At 43.1% G+C, this 22,466-nt stretch overlaps 1 protein-coding gene across 2 annotated transcripts; it reads right to left on the reverse strand.

The window, feature by feature from the left end:
- Window positions 1-5,687: 5,687 nt before the first annotated feature.
- LOC140396937 (heterogeneous nuclear ribonucleoprotein H-like) lies at window positions 5,688-22,090 on the reverse strand. Of its 2 annotated transcripts, XM_072485879.1 has the most exons (13): window positions 21,930-22,090; window positions 20,682-20,797; window positions 18,295-18,450; window positions 16,894-17,037; window positions 13,750-13,888; window positions 11,620-11,816; window positions 11,234-11,332; window positions 10,837-10,967; window positions 10,293-10,428; window positions 8,383-8,499; window positions 7,521-7,628; window positions 7,288-7,395; window positions 5,688-7,013 (listed from the first exon to the last, which is right to left on the reverse strand). In XM_072485879.1, exons 2-13 carry the CDS (start codon window positions 20,758-20,760, stop codon window positions 6,916-6,918), a joined length of 1,512 nt encoding a protein of 503 aa, XP_072341980.1. In that variant the 5' UTR covers window positions 20,761-20,797; window positions 21,930-22,090; the 3' UTR covers window positions 5,688-6,915. The 2 variants fall into 2 exon arrangements, with proteins under 2 accessions (XP_072341980.1, XP_072341981.1); XM_072485880.1 differs by lacking the exon at window positions 7,521-7,628 and having other exon boundaries at window positions 21,930-22,089.
- Window positions 22,091-22,466: the final 376 nt, after the last annotated feature.

Raw genomic sequence — 22,466 nt, forward strand, 5'->3', positions numbered from 1 at the left:
TAGTCCTGGCCAGGCGAAACGGAAACTTCCCCAGAGCGGCTTCCCTCTCTGGGGGGAATTCATCGGGAAGTATTCACTTTTCCCCCAAATTCAGCATGGAAGCCGAGGAGGAATCAAAACTCCTAAAGTAGCTTCATTATCTCCTCTACATTGGAGAGTGGGTCTGCGAAATGCAGAAGCAAATCATCCGCATATAAAGACTCCTTATGCTCACCCACCCCAACCCCCGGTCCATCCCCCTCCACCTAGTGGATGGCCTCCAGACAATGGCCAGAGATTTGGTTGCCAAAGCAAACAGAAGAGGAGACAATAGACACCCTGCCTTGTCACCCTGTTCAATTGGAAGTTACCTGAACTCAGGGTGTTTGTACGCTTACTCGTGGTGGGGGCCCTTCTCAGAAGACAGACCCGTGATATAAATTTTTTACCAAGCTCCACCATCCAAACATTTCAGATCGGTGTCCCCACTCAACCCTATCAAACGCCTTTTCAGCATCCTTTGAAATAGGGCGAAACCCACGCAGACATCTGGAGAATGTGCAAAATCATGGACAGTGACCCAGAGACAGGATCGAACCTGGGACCAGCCAAGGATTCATTGAACATATCCAGCAACGTTATAATCTACTGACCCGCAAACCTTTTATAAAATTTGGTAGGGAACCCATTCGGACCCGGAGCTTTTCCTGGCTGCATTAATCTGCTAACCTCCTATGGTTCCACCATTGCCTCCACTCTGTTCCACTGCCGAGAAGTGCAACCCGTCACTGACAGTCTCTCCTCTTGCACCAGATGACTGGCCTCCCCCCCCATATCCGTAAAGGGCCCCCATTGAGCGCAGCAGCTGGTTCAGTCTTTCACCAAGGGCAAGTGAAGTAAGGTGTCTGCTGTAGTTTCTTCCTACTCAACATCAACTCCGGTGTTCAGGCAATCGAGTATTGGGGTCACCAAGAATTAAATCCACCAGCCCTGCCTCTTCTCCAGCCTTCCAGGTCGATTCTTAGGTGCCTTGTACCAAATAACCACCTTCAAAGCCTTCCACAGCGCACCACATAGCCGCCTTCACAAGTCTGCTTAATTATATGTTAATATTTTAAAAAAAAATAATTTTAATTAAAGTTTTCATAAAATATCAGCAAGAAAATGAAAAAGGAACCAAACAGGGTTAACTCCTGTTGACCCGCCTAAAGGCCTTCGGCATAAACACGGGGAGGCACTGGAATGGGAAAAAAAACCGTGGCAGCACCGTCATTTTAACTGACTGCACCCTACCCGCCAGGGACAGCGGCAACGCGTCACACATCTTGAACTCCTCCTCCATTTGCTCCACCAGCCTTGTGAAATTAAGCCTATGCAGGGCCCCGCAGCTCCTGGCCACTTGGACCCCCAAATACCTGAAGCTCCTCGCCGCCCTTTTTAATGGGAGCCCGCCAATCCCCCTCTCCTGGTCCCCTGGGTGAACCACGAACAGCTCGCTCTTCCCCATGTTGAGATTGTACGCCGAGAAATCCCCGAATTCCCTGAGGATCCTCATTACCTCAGGCATTCCCCCCACAGGGTCCACCACATATAGCAGCAAGTCGTCCTCATAGAGCGACATCCATACTCCTCCCCACCCCTCCAGTTCCTCAGTGCCATAGCCAGGGGTTCAATCGCCAGTGCGAAGAGCAGGGGGGGGGGGGGGGACCCCTGCCTCGTCCCTCGGTGCAACCGAAAGTACTCAGACCTCCTCCTGTTTGTGCCGTTCAACTGCCTCCCCTTCACGAACCCCGTCTGGTCTTCATGGGTGACCTGCGGCACACAATCCTTGTGGCTAAGATCTTCGCCAGCACCTTGGCATCTACGTTTAGCAACAAAATCGCCCTGCACGACCCACATTGCAGGGGATCCTTGTCCCGCTTCAGGATCAAGATCAGCGCCCGGGACATCGTCGGGGGCAAAGCCTCCCCCTCCCTTGAAGGTCCTAACTAGCAACGGGCCCAACAAGTCCATATATTTCTTATAGAATTCGACCGGGAAACCGCCTGGCCCCAGTGCCTTCCCCGCCTGCATGCTCCCTATCCCTATGGTCAGCTCCTCCAGCCCAATCGGGGCCCCCAATCCCACCACCACCTTCGGAAACCTCAATTGGTCCAGAAAGCGGCCCATCCATCCCTCGAATTCGGCCTGGAGGCTGCGCCTCTTCCTCAGGCACCTCTGCATACCACCTCTACCCTCACCAGCCTCTCCCTCCTCTCTTTGTGGGCCCTAATGGTGATCAGCTCTCCCCTAACCACCGCCTTCAGCACCTCCCATACCATCCCCACTGACCTCCGCGTTGGTCTCCAAGTACCTCTCTATACTTCCTCAGACCCGCTCGCTCACCTCCTCGTCCGCCAACAGCCCCACCTCCAAGCGCCACAGCGGGCGCTGGTCCCTCTCATCCCCCATCCAACGCGGGGCGTGATCCGGAATGGCTATTGCCGAATACTCGGTATCCTCTACTCTCGTTATGTGCCCTGCTCAAAATAAAAATCAATCCAGGAATAAGCCTTATGGACATGTGAGAATGAAAATTTCCAAGCCCCCGGCCTTGCAACTCTCCACGGGTCCACCCCTCCCATCTGGTCTAGCTAGAAGCCTTCATCGGCTCAAGCAGGTCCACTTTAATCTCCCTGAAGCAGCGCTTGATAACTTCCTGTTGCTCCTCCACCCATTGCATCCACGCTGCCTGGTCCCCACTTGCCACCATTTTGTTCTTCTTCCCTCGCACCACCACTTTTTTGGTCACCCCGCTCCTGGTAAAAGCCATATACTGGCGAGGAACTATTGTACTCTCCTTCCCACAGCGGGAAACGTCGACAAAATGCTGTTGGGGGCCCTGAAGAGCCCAAAAGTCAATTTTTTGCAGAATAGCCGCAACCGGAAGTTCCAATTATATGTTAATATAACTGTCATCAAATTCAAATGATAAAAACATTTTGATTGGATGCGAACACACAGCTCCGTCAGTTTTTAAAAAATAAATGTAGAGTACCCAATTCATTTTTTCCAATTAAGGGGCAATTTATTGTGGCCAATTCACCTACCATGCACATCTTTTGGGTTGTGGGGGCGAAACCCATGCAAACACGGGGAGAATGTGCAAACTCAACCCAGACAGTGACTCAGAACCAGGAGCGAACCTGGGACCTCAGTGCCATGAGGCAGCATTAGCCACCGTGCTGCCCAGCTCAGTCAATGTTGTAGACAACCCCACACACACCTTACTTCACTTGCCCTTGCTTTACGCACAGGTCAGAGCAGTAGGAAAACTACAGGCAGAAATGAATGAAATGTGGCAACCCTGCATACAGGCAAGTCACATGGGCCACATGTCGGCAACCAGATATAGGGCACCTGTATCAAATCTCCTTAAAACCATTTCTCCATAGAGGTCGGTGCCTGAGCTACTCCAACACAACTGAAGCTCATCTGATGAACCGTTTACATGAATTTCTCGTCTTGTCAACATTCGAGAATGTTTTTCTCGACTGCATTCTGGACCCACCATTTCACTCACCTTTAATGCACCAGGTGAAACTGCTTGCTGCTCAATGTCACTTGCTTTATCATTGTTACATTTCTTATAAGTACTTCCGCTATATATTTAGGTTCTCGCTGCATCCGCTGTGGTCAAGTCTTCAAATACCTTTGAAGGTTTTGAATTCTCATGTCAGTACTTTTCTGCAAAGAGCAGATAAGGGCTTTGTATCCTGATTTGCATTGACAATTAACAAAGCCACAATTCTTTATACTGCTTTGTTCCGTATTTGTTTTCTTGGTTTAAACCCAGCCATCTTCAGTTTTTCAGTCCAGCTGCCTTGCTTGCGAGAACACGGAAAATGCAGGCAAAGGCACATGAAATCAGTATGTGACTGGCTCTCTTTCTTGATTTGTAACTGGAAAGCCACAACCAATCATTCTGACCCCCCCCCCCCCCCCCCAAAGGTCGTGACCCACATGTTGAAAAGCCCTGGTGTACAGTACCAGCACGTGTGAAAATAATCTGCCTCCTGCAATTCACAACAGACAACCTGGTTCACTCATCTCTAGAGAAATTTGACAGGATTTACCTGATTAAAGTATCAACTGCAAGACTGAGCAATATAAATCATGACCATTACCTGTACTTTTCTGGGTAGCACTGCCGCCCGGTTTCAATCCCAGCCCACTCTGTGGAGTTTGCACATTCACCGTGTGGGTCTTGCCCCCAGAATCCAAAGGGGAATAGTTAATTGGAATATAAATTTAGAAATTTAAAAACAGATCACAAAATAAATGGAGGATTGGTCCTCCAGAGTGGGAATGGGGAGTTAGCTATTAAGGAAATGGTGAATGAAACAAATACATGGTTTTCACCAGAGGACATAATGAATTCAGAGCTGAAAAGGGACAGGGAAGCTTAGACATCAAATCGGGAACAAGTCAATGGGAAATTTACCAATTGATTTAGAGTTCTTTGAAGGAGTGCTGTGGATGACGGAGTGCCTCTAGACACAGATTTACAAAAGGCATTCAATAAAGTACCACTTCAAGCTCTGTGGAGGTACCAACAAATTAGCAGGATAGATTGGCTGGTAGAACTGGGGTCAACAACTATTCACTATCAGTCAACGATCTGAAAAGGATCCGAGGCAATTGTTGCTAAGTTAGCAAATGATGCTAAGTTTGCAAATGATACCGTGCTGAGGAGAAGTAGGTAAAGCTGCAGAAGGACCTGAGAGACTAAGAGTGGGCGAAGTAGTAATGAGTGGAAACAATGTGGCAACGTGTGAGGTTACGCACTTGGTACAAACTTTAAGGGGGAACGGCTTCAGAAATCTGAAACATGAGGAACTTGAGAGTCCTAGTTCAGAATTTTCAAGGCTAACAGGCAGTTTTTCAGTTGACAGTTTCGGAAGGCAAATACAATCTCAGCATTCATTGGGACAGCTGAAATACAAGAGCAGGGGTGTATTCAGAGGCTGTCCAGTCAACACCCCATCTGGAAAGTTTTGGGCCGTCTACCCAAGGATGTGCCAGAGAAGGTGGCATATCTATGGCATTATACAAGATGAGGATGCATTGTCCCCAGGTCCAGAATCATTCAGTCAGATGCTGAACTTCTCACCCGTGATCATGCGAGTCAGTAAAACATCAAGGTTGGCACAATGATCTGAAATCTTTTTCGATTCAATGCATTTGTATCAGCAAAATTGAGGGTTTCCAGGCAGAATTTGTAATTCTTTGCTGGCATTGTGTAGACCCATAATATAAGAAACAATTTCGGTCTTGAATGTCTTAAAACGATTCTATAGTGGAGAAAGGTGGCAACCAGATCCATGGACTCACTTAAGATCAGTTGTCAACTCAAGCTGCTACATGAACATTTGACTGACACTTCAGGTCATTCAGCTCACTTCTCCCAAGTACTTATTCAATTCCCCATTAAATTTTATTATTGAATCGGTCACGTGATTCCTATGAAACCTTGCGCCTGCCACTCAATTCTGTCTGATTATCCCATATTAACTCGTCCTGAAACAGATCCAAGATCTTTCTTACTTGAAACTAGAGTGCAATTCGTATCAACAAAAAACAAACAGATGCTAATATTTAACTCCCCAAATTAAAGGACTGACTGGAGCCCACTTGAAGCCCTGAACAAATCTCGCCCTGTTAACATATTTCTGAAATTACACTTTATTATATTCACCATTAGAAATGTACAGTAAGTCATCTCTTTCAGATGTTGAAAAAAATGTACAGGTTTCAGAAGCATATTCAACTAAGTGTCAAAGTCAATATGTCCCACTGAACAAAGCATGGTAACCAAAAAGCACCTTTTAGAAAGGTACAAAGATACACTTCTCATTTTTAAAACTACATTGCTAACAGTCAAAGTATTAAGAAGAATCAAGGTTAAAAACCATGTGAACCAGACACAGACGTAAAAAAATCAACTTAGTAACTGCTGAAGAAAAACATGTTCACCAGGAGTTCCAATGCCAAACACGAAGAACATATCTAAATTTCTGGAGGAACTGACAGCTCAACCCACCAATACCCTACACCTGCTTCTTGGCTTTTATCTAAGCATTCTAGGAAGTTAAAATAGGACGCATCATTTCAACCCAACTGAAAATCACCATTAGCTGTTATGAATGGGCAGAGGGGCCAATGGGGGGAGGGGGAACTAAAGGAAGCAAAAATATGAATAATATTTTATATTACTCCAAAAACTGGAGTAATTGCAGTAATGGTCTCATCAGCAAACAAACTGGGACAGAAAAAAAACAGACACAAAAGATGTTCTAACAGATGCCCATAACCGCACATTTCTACATGTGACAACACAACCTTAAATTGAATGAAGTGTGGACATTTCATTGGTGGTCCTGTAGTTTCTGGTAAATAGCATAGAAAGAATACCAAGTTAAATCCCTGTCCATTTTTATTTTATTTTAAATGGTACCACCAAAGTAGAAAATAGCATTCACAATCACACAACTTGTTCATCATCAGAGTTTTTAAATGTGATCTAGTTAGATTTAGTTTAAAATAATAAAATGTAAGAATTCATCAAAAGGAGGCTTTGCACTAGATGTTTACTTTGATTTGCCACATTCACGCAAGTCCAAAATTATCAAAACAAATTTTCCCTCTCCATCAGGTCTAACACCCGAAGCTTCAAACAGTTACCCAGTGGGCAACATGGGCGTTCTAGGTTTACACCAAAACATGTAAAAAAATAAAAAAGAATTGCGAAGTAGCTCTATTAGTAAAAATATTACTGCTTTTGGTTTTGAAGAAAAACAAACAGCAATGCTGCTGCATTGGTCATCCATTTTGAAATTGTGGCAGAGTTTGGGTTCTGAAGCTTCTGGCTCATGGCCTGATCAGCAATACATTAGTTTACATTCTCCATCCAGCCATGCTTGCGTCCAAGTTTCCCATTCCCATATTCTGATTTGGATTGTTGGAATATCCACCGCCTCCCATACCACCATAACCTGGAATTGGAAGAAACATTATTGAACTTGCGTCCAGATGAATTTTGCCATAAACTCCAAGCCCCAACATTACTACATTTAGATTACATCATGCATAACTGTGTAAAAAGAGGAAGCATTGTTTCACAGACCACATGGACAATGAACTGAAGGCAGCTATTTGCTTCCAACCAATTATGAGCTCCAACCATGACTAATTTTCCCGATAACCGCCTCCAAAGCAAAAGTTATTGATCAATACTTGGAACCACAACAGTTACAACGCTGCACTTACCATATCCACGTGTATTTCCAGTATTTCCATATCCACCGTAGCTATTTCCCATATTGCCATAGCTATTTCCCATAGCCTGGTTGTTGTGCCCATAGCCTCCTTGATTGCCTATGCATCAAAAGAAAATTTTAATTTAGATATTTCAATCTTTCCTCACCTTGGTGATCAAGCTGCTCCGACGTCTTCATTATACATATACTTAGCATTGCCCCAGGCAGTGCCCAAAGGCCTACCTTCAGTGGCGCAGTGCTGAGATTCAGTAGCATTGTCACATGTATCAAATAGCCTTCCTTCAGGGGTCCAATCATTATACCCTTTCTTCTCAAAGGAAAAAAGTTGCCCTACAATAAATTTTGCAGTGATCAGAATGAAGTGGCACTTTCAATCACCCTCTATTGAAAACAACATTCAATATATATGGTCTCCACAGCTTTTTGTGCTAGGTTCATCCACATGCAAGTTGCCCACATTTAAACAGACTGCTTGCTTGCAGAATCTAAAAGCACAGAGATATGTGCCTCAAATATCAGTTGGTCAGTGTGACTAAAGTGGAGAAATTTAGCGATACGGTGAGGAAAGAATAGGTTTGGTTCACCAAAAGGGAATTACTCAACAAATGCAATGAGGGCAACACCCATGCATTTACATTAAATACCTGGTACCAATGCCACAATCTGCCCCATCAATTTTATTCCAAGCATTAATTTGGTTAGCACCAGCTGGAAGCTAATGTACTCCACATTCAGGCATTTGTAGAGGATCAACATTTCTCCATTTTGATCCATGGATGCAGCAATAACGACAGTTTAGTATCAGACAACAGAACAACCATTCATACAAGTGTTATTTCAAATAGGAACCAACACTTAGGAGCTAGCTAATATGTTCAAAACATGAATTGGTTAATTAAAGAAAAAAAAACAGGAAATTGGATTCCTCCACCTCGACAAATGCTGATGCATTCAGAATAAGACCACCTAAAATCTATGTAAACATCTGTGAATCAGAGTTCGATCATGCTACCAGATGTTGCATCCTTAATTCAATTAATGTCCATTGTGACAAGCTTTTAAATGCAGAAATCTGATGGATCACCTGTTGCATAATGGTCCATACCCATGCCCATGGCACCCATTCTGTGATTTCCATATCCACCAGGCCCACTTCCCATGGTGGCTGTTGAATCCAGAAACAACTCAATATACCGATGTTCTAAAATCAAGAAAAAATATTAGTTAATAGATCGGTAACTAATCAACAATTGAGGTCCACATTTGCATGTCAGCAGCCATAGCCAACTCAATTTTTATAAATTCCGAAAGTACAAAAATACAAATAATACAACTGCAGTCAGACTCAAGTCCAAAATTCCGTTTTTCAAAAAAAATCAAGTTAAGGGGCAATTAGGGCAGCACGATGGCACAGTGGTTAGCATTGCTGCCTCACGGCACCGAGGTCCCAGGTTTGATCGCGGCTCTGGGTCGCTGTCCATGTTTGAACATAAATAAAATTCAGGGGCAATTTAGCTTGGCCAATCCACCTTCCCTGCACATCTTTGGGTGTTGGGACAAGATCCACACAGACACTGGAAGAATGTACAAACTCCACTCGGACAGGGATCGAACCAGGGTCCTCAGCGCAGTGATGCAGCAGTGCTAACCACTGTGCCACCTTGTTGCCTTTAAGTACAGAATTCCAACACAAAGATCTTGTAACTCAGACAAATACTTGTTAATCATTTGACTTAAACATCAATCAGGAGAAACGCAAAGATCACTGGAAACGCACAATTCAAGTCGCAATTATAAATAGTCCTTGGTGGTCCAACAACCCACTCAGATGCTACTGGACCCGAGTATTTCGAGCATTCTGTACTTTCAGATGAAATTAACTAGTCAGTATGCAATTATGCAGGGTCCTTTTCAAGGACAACACAATATGAAAAGCAACAATAGAAACAAACTGGTTTCATATTGTTACAATTGAGGTTTACGGATCTGTTTTCAGTTTTGTCTTATGGTTCAAGATTTTGGAACTGTGGCTTTAATTCAAAGGTCATGGAGTCAGGTCAAGTTGAGGTGGCTTGATTCACTTGTCCAGACCAATGGTCGGCATGGATCGCTTTACTGAGAGTGGCGAAAGATATTTATGCAAGTAATCTTGAGTATATGATGATTATACCAGAGTCCCTCAAGGTCGCAGGGGTTAGTGGTTTTAAACATACTCAATTCTTCATTTATTTGCAAAATCAAAAAGTTGGAAGTTAGGGCCCAGAGTAAGCAGCATGCTTCTCAGTCACAGACTAGAGTTTTGTGTGCCTTAACGCAGATTGATGACAAGAGCTTCTGAGGTTTTTAAAGCGAGATGAGAAAATTCACTTGCACTTGGAACAGGACAGGCCACGGCATAGGAAAGGCAGTTCTGGGATTCTATTGATCCACTGCGCCACCAGTAAAAGCCACCATAAAGTGGGGCAGCATTGCAATTAGCCACGCTGTCTCTCGGCACCAGGGACTTGGGAGACCTGTCACTTTCTCCGTGTTTGTGTGGGTTTCCTCCGGGTGCTCCGGTTTCCTTCAGTCCAAAGATGTGTAGGTTAGGTGGATTGGTCATGATCAATTGCCCTTAATGTTCAATGATTAGATGGAGTGGGCCCAGATAAGCATTGTGGGAGATTTTTCAGTTGTGCGAAGGTTAATGGAGAATTTGTTTTCTGTAGCTGGAAGCTGCCGATGAAAAATAATGAGTCATTTTTCAAAGTAAAATCTGGATGTTGTCCTTTCAGCTGATAACTGGAAACAAGTCTGACTTTCTCTAATTTAAAGTTCAGCCTCGACAGATCACACCAACAGATAAACCAGAGACATGATTTGTATATGTTGATACACCTAGCAAGGTTAACACTTTTTTGGAGACAAACTAGAGTCATCCTTTATTGAAATTAGGAAATACCGTTGGTAACATAGTTAAGACTTTTGTTCCAAACATCACAACAAATTACTCACGCATATGTGCTTTATCTTTGGACATGGCAGCAACTGCATCTTCATGAGTAGCAAACTCAACATCAGCCTCTCCAGTCAGGCGACCATCAGAACCATATTCAAAGTTGATCTTCACAGGAATCAGTGGTGAAAAAAACTGTAGGAAACCGGAGTTGCAGTTAAACAAGCAAAATAACATGGGTTTTGGCAATGTTCAGTGAGAGGGTCACTGGTACTGGAAACAATTTGATTGAGCTCCAAGGAGCTAACTGAATTATTCATCGGCATTAAGTAAATTTGTACTGTAGAGCAGTCAGATAAGGAACCAAAGACAAACATCAATTCAGTCAGTTTGTGAAGTGAAAAACCAATACAAGAATGAATTGTACGTCACTCCTGCTCCATTTATAGATGTACTACAGGAATCTAACATTCGAAGTTGAATGCAATCAAAGGGATTATTTTCCCAAATTTTCACCGATGTTCCTTGCAGTTATAGGTTCAACCTAGAATTTCCCCACCCCAACACCTTGACTTGCAAACAATTCCCAAAAGTCTCACTTACATCAGCAACATCTCCTTCAGAAGCTCTGAACGGTAACCCTCTCATGTGTACATAATGACCTGTACCATTCTGGAAGAGAGGACCAGCATCTCCAGCTCCACCATAACCACGGCTGCCCATGCTACCCATGCCTGTACGTCAAGAATATACCATTAGTGAATCATCTGCGCACAACTCCATCAATTAATGATAGGTTTACATATCCTACTGTCAAGCACAAATTCAATACATTTTTGACATGCAACTCCATTAGCAATTAATTTAACCCATGGGGTAAAACAAAGTATTTGTTCCGCAGCAGCTTTCAGATGCCACATGGCGAAAGCATGAACAAAGTTCTAGTATGAAAGAGTTTTTTTGCCCACTTGAGTGCATCACAAAAGCTTCCTTCACCTACCTCTATCCATCATTCCACCACCTCTGGAATTATGTCCATATGCATCACGGCCATAACCATAGTTATCATTATAACCATAATCTTCAAAGTTGCCATAACCTAGGAGAAAACACAATTCAGCAGTCCAACCAAAACACAAATTGTATCAAGCTAGATGCCCTGTGGGGTTTCACGATCTATTAACGTAAACACTTAATTTTGAAAGGCCGGTTCCACATCTAATTCATCTGCCACATTGTACAAAACAGATCTGGTGCAAATACCTGGAATGAAGTAGTCATGAACTTTAAACAGACCATGCCAAATAAATTTGTTCTGGATCCAGAAATCCACTTGATTAATTCAAAATTTGCTAGGCACCTAGCAAGAACTTTCCATGCTCTTACCTCCACCATATGCAGATCCTCTGCGTGAACGATCAAACATGTCTCCTCTCATTGGCCCTGGACCACCGCCATAGCCAGTTCGTCCACCACCCCCCATTGGTCTATCATAGGGTCCTGGTCGCTGTCCCATTAACCTTCTTGGAGGATCATGATAAGCTCGAACCTCACCTTTACTGCTTCTGAAGATTTCAATGTACCTAAACAGCCACAATGAATATATTTACCTCATGGTTTTGACTATATTTTAACTTATTGATAAATATGTTAAACTGGTGCAGATTCCTCTGGTGAAAAGGGTTTCAATTCCAGCCATTTCCCCAAGCACACGTTTCGAAGTCGCAATAAGAAAATTGAAGCACGAGTAACAATTCTGAAGTTGGCTCTAAAATATGAAATATCAACACTCATGGAGTTATAGGGAAAGTAGAAAGTCCTCATCACCACTGATTGTGGAACCATACTGGAAAATTAACACCAACAGCATGGTTCAAAGAAAGGGGAGGTGCTTTGCATTGCAGGTAAATGACACTTTGAAGCATTGCAAGGCTTCAAAAATAAAGCACATTACAGGTGGTGCATACTCTGATGTATATTGACCGGTTATTTGATAGTTTATGCCAAATTTTCAAATGCTTCCAGCCATTACACCCCAGCAGCATTTGAGTGAAAAGTGGCAGGTTGATCCATTATAATTGGATGGCACCTCGACACGGCCACTTACAGTAACTGATCAGCAGGCTGATTATCAATGACCATTAAATTCACCATGCACAGCAAAATTAACTTTTCACCAAAGCAATCAGTCTACTTCACCAAAAAGGTCTTAGCAAAATGACAATTCGTTTGAAGATTTTAAATACAGCAGCTATGAAAATTTCACAATAATCTGTCCAAATAGAAGAAAAATGTCTGACCTGCTGCAGCACAAATTAGAACCATAGGAGTGACCAATTAAATTAATATGTGGGTTCAACAAAGGCATATTTGTTTTCAGTCAAGACTGATAACAATGGAAATATGATTTTACCATTACTTGCAGTAGTGAAAGCCTTTACAACCAGATATGGCACAGCTCACTGGGCACGAGATGCATGCCCTGCAATTCTACCAAATTATGAACTCGGCTGAGTATGCTTTTATTATAGCACTGACTCATCTAGGTCCAAATGGCAATCAGAAACCGGAGAGTAAACTAGTCATCTGGCTACTCAATAAGTTTCGAATGGACTTGAAGGATACACCTTTCCAGAAGGAAAGCAATGCACAAGATTGTGGAACCTGGTTTTATCTAAATGCAATGTGATACCAGTGTGAAGTTTGAACAAACTAAGGGTGACACAGCAAAGAAAATGAACTCTCAATATTTTTTTTTCCGGAATGCAAAACTGGCCTCTCCAATATATTAAAATCTCGAGCTACATGCAAATAAAGCATCAAGTCAGACATTTGTTCTAAAAACAAGCATTTGGGATGAATTTCATCAATTGGCTAGTTACACCGACGCATCTGAACACAAATCAGAATACTGATTACAGTGCAGTACATTTCTACTGGAGAATAGAAAATATAAAGATCAGCAAGCCAACTAGTCACCACCTTCCCATTAGGTCAGATGAAGACAGAAGCCTGGAATGCTGTGTGCTTCAAGCACTACGCTGATAAAATTCTACAAATGGGGGAGCTGACAATTGTCATTTGTTTGTAAAGGTTACAAATTATTTTTGTAACTGCTCTTTGTATTTGTAATTTAGTTAATCCAAATGGACCAAAGTACTATTTTTAAATTGATCAATTTTAAACAATTGTAATTTTAATGTTCATATCGATGACAAACCTAAACTGTAGGGCCCTCTCCCATGGACAAAAACTTTACAAACTTAATTTTGGTAAATACTGTCCTGGTATAATATTACCATTGTAACCAATTATTTTTCAAATCATATATATGGAGAGCCCTATAGTAAAGGACATCGTTTACACACAATTTAGAAAAATCAGTTGAGTCCCCACTCAAAGTTTTCCAATGTCATGTGGGAGGTTCGACTATTTTCTCTGCAAAAAATGGATGAATTCTGCAACCTGAACAAGTGGGCTTAAAGACGTATGAGCCACCCTTCCGTCCATCCCCACCTGTGCCCTATTCTTTCCTTGTGTTTCCCCAGTGCTTTTTCAGCTATCTCCTTTGATGAAAACTGCACGAAGGCTTCCCCCGTGCTTCTCCCCTGGTAGTCCACCGGCAATGTTATCCCATTTGGCACGATTTCCAACCCTTCAACCCAAGGACAAATACCCCACAAGGGGAACAATATTAAAAATTGAAACATTCCTACTCATACACATACTACATCATATCAATATTGAGTACTGATATCAGAATTGACTATTGAGGCAAATGGCTGCAGAATGCTGTTTAAATAAAGCAAATATGCAACAAAAACAAAGACTTGCACATCAAAACCAAAGCTTGCATAAAAAGGGACATTTTGCAATAACCAATTTTGGCACTATTAATTAAATTTTGCAACATTAAATAGTGACTACATAGTCAAAATAGTACAAGACTGAATTCTGAACAAGTTGTAGTATTTTTCAAATTGTTTCAATGGAAAATAATACGGATTGTCAGCACACTAAAATTAGGAAATATTTGTGCATTTATGGGCAAATATAAAAGCAGATAAATAAATCTCAATCCACCTGGAATCATTGACATTACAACAGTTTTGATTCATAGTCGCATGACCAGAGAAGTTGAGTCTCTCACTTGCTTTGTTCATGAAGAAACACAGTTGAAATGTGACTTTCTTCACTTCACATCAATACAGACCCATCTGCAGGTTTGTGCAAAAATACCTCACTCATTCCCATTCTATTAAGTCTGCGCAAGCCAATGAAGGCTGAACAGACCTTCAGCTACTGGCTGCAAACAGCACATAACATTTAGCACAATTAACTGGCTACTAGTTTTGTTTGTTGGAAAATCAATAATGGCAGTAAACAAGTATGCCTCAATTTAGGAATTGAATAAACAACCACTCAATTAAGAAAGTATGGTGATTAAGTCAGCAACTTCAGTTAGCTTCATGTATAACTGAACTTACTGCTTGGCAACAGAACTCAATAGCTGGGATGGGGTTTTTAAACAATACAGAAATGCGAGAGCATCGAGCACCACTATCAAAAAAGTGGATGAGAAAATAAATCAGAATCTTTTTGCTTTAGGTAACTAGCACTATGCAGCCAGTCCATTCACCAAAGTATGCGCCAATACACCAATGTACATGGTCTTAAGAGTCCACTTACATCACATACTGCAAGTTACTGACTGTGAAGAAATCGTTAGCAAGGACATTGATCCAGTGACCAGCCTAACATCTTGGTGACTAACTGTACTCTTATTGAACATGATTACTTGGTCAAATGCAGCCCGTCTTTTCTGACATGTTAAATTACATGATATCCACAACACAATTTCAACTGAGTTGTTATCTACCCCACACCCCGATCCACGACAAATCCCCAAAGTATCAGTAGGCTGAATCAAATCGGCAGTAGTCTTAACCCAGGAACTAGTTCCTCAACTGCTTCTCTATGCTAATACTCAACCCAGCCAATGACTCACTTTCCTGTTATAGGATTAGATAAGGGCATCTTGGGGCTCGAGAGGCTCCTCCAGTGGTTGCCCCCTTTGCTGGCACCCACCATGAAGTTTCACACGAAAAGTAGCCATTTAAGCATGGAACCAGAAACATGAAATGCAATACAGCAAATAGTTGGCACCTCCAGTTGGAGGCGAAGAGGGAAATAGAATGGTGAAATAATTAACAAAATTTCCCACCCACTAATACCAAGGCTATCTTATTAGAAGGTATTTTGGTGCAATTACTGAAACTTACGGATTTAATTATGAATTCTTCACAGCCAGTAACTGCAGTGACTTTTAGTGCTGAGACATCAGTAGCACAACTTAAAATCGTAAACACAATTTGTAAATCAGTAAAAACATGGAAACAAAAGAACCCAATTTGAGGGAGATACACCCATTTTAGGTTTTCATCCCTTCAGTGGGTCTTCCCACATTTAGGCAATGGAAGCCAGAGGACAGGCAGACAGCCAACATGGCTATGAAACGATAGTTAGAGGTGCTGAAACTCAGGTAACTCTTCCTCGGTAGAGAGAAAGATCCTGGTCTTTGGCAAAGGCGGGCTTGGAAACTCCATGGGAATGGCAAGCACATGCCTGCATCTACCACTCCATGGTGCAACACAACAGATGCCAAATTATAGCACGACTACCGCCTGAACCCAGAAACTAAAGCTTGACTGGACACAAACACATTAAAGGAATAGTTTAGAACATCAGTATCTCTCCAGCCAAAAGCAGCAGTGTTCTGAGAATTCAAAGCAACTGGAAAAATTTGAACCAATTGAGAGGTCGAAGATCACATCTGGCAATAATGTTGAATTTGTTAACTGCAATGGCTACGTTTTTCCAATTAGAGATGAAGGCGTCAGAAAAGATTTAGCACAAAACTTAGGTTCTAAACAATTCCTTCACATGTTAATAAAATGATAAGTCATCCTTTATATTACTGGCTCACAAGATTGGACTCAAGGATTAACTTTGGGGGTGAACAAAAATTAATTCTCATCCTCAAAATGGAAAAGCAAAATTGCTAATTTTAAGCTGCCACTGTGGCCTTCAAAAAGTTTTTGCTGGTGTTTCATCAACAAATGCAACATATTCTCTAAAATAAATAGTTCACCATTAAACAGAAGTGTGGTTTCAGAACTTGGGTCCAATAAGCTTTGCCGGGACTATGGAGCTAACTTTGACCCTTATTGAAAACTGCAACCAAAATCCCCAGATCGACAACTTTTTTTCTTTGGATTGCATGTTTACAGCAATTGCATTTCTTAAGTAATGGTGTAAGAATTGCCTTTATTGTAAATCATTCTGCTTAAGTTGCAAACTGACAAAGGCATGAAACTATTTTGTCCAAGAAACTTTTTTGTAACAAAAAAACCCTTGTGCCCAATTCTATGTGCCACTCTAGTGATTACTTAGCTATTCAACCACCCAGACTTCATCAACAAATTTGTTTTGAACAGCCTTGCACATTAATGCCAAGCACCATTGACAGGCCATCCGAAGCTACACAAATGTCCCCCAAACCTCCCCTAAGTAATCCATTCTAAAATTACTGTTTGACATTCCCACATGCCCAAATACTTGGGTGTTTCGTTAGTAGAATATAAAAAAAGTAAAAGGTACCTGTGAAAAATTGCAAAATTTCCTCTTTGCTGCAGCCAAAGGGCAAGCCTCTAAGGCGCACTGTTCCATCACTCGTTGACTCTGGTTGATTTGGGTTAGCATGTTTCAGTGCCCAATCCATTTCAGTGGCTTTAGTCTCAAACACTGTGAACACAAGTTGTAAATGAGAGACATTTTGCAAAAATGTTTGTTCAAAGATGAGACATGCGCAAAGAGCAGAGGAAAAGACAATTAAAGCCCATCTCTGAGCGAGGAAATCCATTTGTGGTATTCACTGCATGGGAAGGTCAATTATTTCCAGGATGACTTCACAAGGTCAATTTGTCTGTACCCCACAACTTTTGTTGGAGTAATCTTTAATGGGTGGCAAGTAATGGAAAAGCAAAGAAACATGTGCCTTGCAGGCGGAGATATTGAGTTGGGAGGAATTTTAAACATAAGATGTTTGTATCCAAGAATTAATGCATATCACCAAGGAATGGTATTGTGCAATTTTGGATATAGAAACCAAAGTTCAAACAAGCTTAAACTTCTGGAGGGTGCAAGGGAGGACACCAGCCAGGAATGTACTTCAAAGTTTAGCCCACTCAACAGAAACAAAATAACTATTGAGATTCTCTGATCAAAACTGTTGCCTCCATCTTGCTCCTGACCCCACTTCAGGATACAAGAACATGCCATAATAAACCTTCTGCTGGCAGTTCAGCTGGTCATGAGAATGTTGCTTTAAGAAATGTTTGGCTGCTCATAATACTGCGGTGATGTCAGAGTGTGGGTGGAGCTGGGCTGTCTTGTCAGCTTTTTTACTTTCGTTTTAGGCTGTTTGCTGCAGAGCTTGTTGTAGTTTTTTCAGTGTTGGAGCTGAAGCCAGACAGCAGGTGTACTGTTGATCTCTCTGCCATGAAAAGACTATCTCTTGATCATTTGGTGAATTCAGAACTATAAAAGTTTTCAGTAGCGACTTTAACCTGATGTGTTTCTGTTAAAGGGTTTTTGTAAGTCTCCTGAACATTAAAAGGACAGCGTAAGCATTGCAATAGTGTTGTACTCTTTTGGGGTTGTATTTGAATCAATGGTTGCGAAGATGTTCAGTTTGTTTTAAAAAGGTTAACTGGAGTTACACAAACATGGTTTTGTTTTCAAAAATACTTTTGCATTTCTGGTGTACCACACCTGTAGAGTAGGCCGTGTGCTCCTCATACCCCACAATCTATTAAAAGTTGCAGGTCAGATGAACTCCATGACACTTTGGGGTTCTCTAAACCCTGACCCACAACAAGCTGATTGCTTTAAGCATCTTACCTTCAATGTACCTGTGGCCCATGCTTTTGCAGTCCTTTGCAAGAGCATGTTTTACATCTTCCCCTGGCCCACACAAGCTGATTGCTTTAAGCATCTTACCTTCAATGTATCTGTGGCCCATGCTTTCGCGGTCCTTTGCAAGGGCACGTTTTACATCTTCCTCTGTTTCCAACTGCACAAAAGCTTCACCACTTGGGCGGCCTTCTCTTAAATAGGTGAAGTGTATTCCACCAGTTCCATTTAATATCTTGCAATCTAAGAGCAGCACACGATTTGCCAAATTATTGTTGTGGACAATCAAATGGGGGGGGGGGGGGGGGGGGGAAGAACAGAGAGAGAGAGAGAAAAAGATTTTAATAGTGATGGCATTGCGAAGCAAATGTGCTCATAGCAAAAGCACAGCATAGTGTATTAATTTTAAGTCAATACTGAAAATGCAAGTGCCCAGCAAACAAATCACCACCCCAGCCTCTGCCACCAAGTAGTTAACACAAAATGTATTCTTGCTATTAGTTGCAAGAATTAATATCTAGCAACAGAATGAGTTGAAAGTCATCAAACTTCCCATACTGCCTAGTGTACCTTCAAAGCCACATACATTATGGCAGGACACAAGCAAACAGGGTACAGGCCTGCACTGGAAGGCAAGCTGGTATTCAGCGTGGCTGTTGTTCAGAACCAGTTCATCTGCACACCCAACAGAAACTTTGAGATTTGCGTATGAGAAAGTTACACATTTTAAACAGGAACGGACAAGCAAGGACAAGGCTAGAATAAAGACTTCATGACTGTCTGAAGTGGTTCAGCAAATTCCAAGGACAGATGTAAAAAAAAAAAAAGTAGCAAATGTTAATTAGACCATGAAAAAGAAAACCAAGCGCAAATAATTAAAACGGGTTCACTGCACTGGTCACATCAGAAAAGGTGTTTGAGGATTCACATGGACACCAGAACGGAGGATTATAGAATTTACAGCGCAGAAGGAGGCCATTCGGCCCACCAAGTGTGCACCGTCCCTGGGAAGGATGTATTAATCAGGTTTTCGAAGAAATGAGAAAGCTGAGGTAGGTGCAATCTGATGGATATCTTTACAATCAAAAACAGAAAGCCTTTTAATGTAGGGGACTGATAAACCCATAAATACCAGTCACCAATGGCCAGCACTGCTACCTCATCACCAGGGACCCAGTTTCAATTCCAGCCTTGGATGATTGTGTGGAGTTTGCACTTCCCCATGTCATGGGTCTCCTCAGGGTGCTCCAGTCCAAAGATGTACAGGTTAGGTGGATTGGCCATGCTACATTGCCCTATCCAAGGTGGGGTTACTGGAATAGGGTGGGAGCATGGTACAGGTCGGGTGTTCTTTCCTAAGGTCAGTACACTCAATGGACGGAATGGTCTCCTTCTGTACTGTAGGCTTTCTAAATTCAATAGAGGACCCAAGAGCCATAACAAAGAAAGGAGAATAACTGTTGTAATCAATGCCTCTTACCTCAACATTTCCCACAAACGCCCAACAAAATAAAAAATGTTGCTTTTGAATTGCTGCATGCACTAAAATTTTGCCCAATCATCAAGTATTATTGTTATTATTCACCAAAACAGCTCCGTCAACAAGGTTGCTTCCCTTGTGGGAGAGCTGAGGACCAGAGGGAACAGTTGAGAATTAATTTCCTGAGGCTAATGCATCTGAAATTCTTCTTCACAGAAAGCTGTAGAGACTGGGGCATTATGTTCAGGTGTAAACAGGAGGGGGAAATCAGAGTATGGAGAAGGCGGGAAAGTGGAGTGAGGATTATATCAGATCAGCCATGATCTCATGGAATGATAGATGGAGCACACTATGCAGCACGGTAGCATAGTGGTCAGCACAATTGCTTCACAGCTCTAGGGTCCCAGCTTGGGTCACTGTCTGTGCGGAGTCTGCATGTTTTCCCTGTGTCTGCGTGGGTTTCCTCCGGGTGCTCCGGTTTCCTCCCAGTCCAAAGATGTGCTGGTTAGGTGAACTGGCCATGCAAAATTGCCCTTAGTGTTGGGTTACAGGGATAGGGTGGCGGCCTGAGTAGGGTGCTCTTTCCAAGAGCCGGTGCAGACTCGATGGGCCGAATGGCCTCCTTCTATACTGTAAATTCTATGAAAACAGCCTACTCTGCTCCTACATTTTATGGTTCAATACGATTCTGGAGAACACAAGTGCAGCAGTTTTTATAAGTCGAGTAAACTGCTTTTTCTTTTCAGTTAGTCACATGTAACAATAATGTGCCATGGGAGAAGACTATCATTCTTTAGAAATGACAAATATAACATTAATATGAATCTTAGTGCACATGGGAAAGGAATGTTGAAGAATTAACTTTTTAAACTAACTCCTTCACCTCTAGCCCCAATTGCCTTACTTTTGCCAACCCGTTCCTGAAATTCACTCACAGCTCAAACTTGCAAACCCCCTCAATTTAAAGATTTCTACATTTCCTTAGAAGAATAACCTGAGAAGAAGTGCAACACTTCATCAGCAGTGCAGGACCATGGAAGCCCACGGACACGGACAACGAAATCCTCATCCATCTTAATGTTTGAACCGCTGGTGTCTCAGAAACAAAGTCTAGGGAGAGAGAGAGGGGGAAAAAAATCAAATACCTCGATTAGTCAAGAGAAGCCAAAGCACGTGGCAGCCAAATTGAACCTCAAGTCTGAGGGGTCCATTTCGGGTGAAATGTTAATAACGGGGTTGCGCTGGAGATTTGATCCGACTCAACCGCCTTGCACTACCATTTATTGAACTAAAACTGCCCAATTATTTTTATTCCAATTGAGGGGCATTTTAGCTTTAGCATGGCCAATCCACCTACCCTGCACATTTTTGGATTGTGAGGGTGAGACCCACGGAGCCAACCTTAGCTAATGTGGCGAATAAAGCGCACCCACTCACACGGTGAATGGAAGCTGGGTCGCTTTCCTGAACGTTGAGCGACGCCACGCGTTGCCGGGGCGAGCGGACACCACGATGTGAGTGGGTGCGGTCCTGAAAAACCACCACGCTTTATGGGGGGGGGGGGGGGGGGGTGTAAACCCGTGGACCCAGTCGTTAACCCAGAGGCGGGAAAGAAAAGGGAAGTAAAACCTCCCCCCCCCCAAGGCCTTGTTTTTTTGCTCTAAATTACAGACCCGGCCTATTTTATTTTAAGGGGGGGGGGGGGGGGTTCACACCGTTACCTCAGCTTAGAGAGTGGCGGTGAAGGCGGTCAAAAGAGGAGAAAAGAGTGTAAAATGCCGGACAGCGGGAACGCCATCGCGGCCTCGTGTCGCCCCGGGTGAAAAACAAGGTGGTGGGAGGCGGAAAATAAAGTGAAGAAAAAATGTTTTTAAAAAAAAAATACTCCCCCGTCTCCTTGGGCCGCGAAAGCCGTCGAGCGAGCGGGGGTTTGGGGGGGAAAGACGGAGCGAAAACGGCCGTCGGCCTCCATTACGGAACAAAACACTGGGCGAGCAAGCGGCAGCAAAATGGCGGCCGCGCCTCGCAACGGCCTCGTGTTCCACCCGCGGCCGCCTCAACTACTGCATCCCCCCACCCCCTTCCCCTCGCACACACGCTCTACAAACTCAAATAAAACAAGAGAGGGGGAAGAAAGGGTTCAGGGCAAGTAACTGAACGATACCACTGCCGCTCGGGGAGTTAGTGATTAATGGAGATGGAAGCCATTTTACCCCTCTGCCTCTCTCACCCCCTCCATTACCTGCCGCTCCCTCGCCCGCTCTCTCCGTCTGTCTGTCTCCGTCTCCCTCAGCAGCACAATCCACTCCCCCTCCTGACGTCACCTGCCGGAAACAAACGGGATTGTCCCGTCAACCGCCGCGCTTTTTACGACGGATTGAAATTCCCTCCCTTTTTATTTTTATTTCCGAACTCGAGTCGGGAAAATTCCAGACTTTCTCACGCGGGTTCGTTTTTCTTTTTTTTTTGCAAAATAAAATATAATTCAGGCTGTGACGTCCGCGGGGGGCGGGGGGGGGGGAAGTAAAGATTCGCCCCCGTCTGTCGCCGACGGACCATTGATTGGTCGCCGTCACAGAAATGACGGCTCCCGATTGGCTGCACCGCCTGTCAGTCAAACGCCCGCGAGCAGACCTGCCTTGTTTTTTTTTAAATTAAAAAAAAATAAAGAATAGTTTCGCTCGCCGCCTACTCTTACGTTCAAAGGTGACGGAAAATGCCGAAGCGGTGATTTTATTTTGAAAAGAGTGAGGATTTTATTTTATTAGTCCGTCCCACC

This window comes from Scyliorhinus torazame, chromosome 20 (assembly GCF_047496885.1).
Source record: "Scyliorhinus torazame isolate Kashiwa2021f chromosome 20, sScyTor2.1, whole genome shotgun sequence".
NCBI lineage: Eukaryota > Metazoa > Chordata > Chondrichthyes > Carcharhiniformes > Scyliorhinidae > Scyliorhinus > Scyliorhinus torazame.

Excerpts from the sequence above, each read along its gene's own strand:
- LOC140396937 (XM_072485879.1), bottom strand. The coding sequence starts at position 20,760 with ATGGATGAGGATTTCGTTGTCCGTGTCCGTGGGCTTCCATGGTCCTGC. Across the intron at positions 11,333-11,619 it reads AGGATCTGCATATGGTGGAG|GTTATGGCAACTTTGAAGAT; the intron begins GTAAGAGCATGG and ends GTTTTCTCCTAG. Across the intron at positions 7,396-7,520 it reads TCAGCACTGCGCCACTGAAG|GCAATCAAGGAGGCTATGGG; the intron begins GTAGGCCTTTGG and ends TTTGATGCATAG.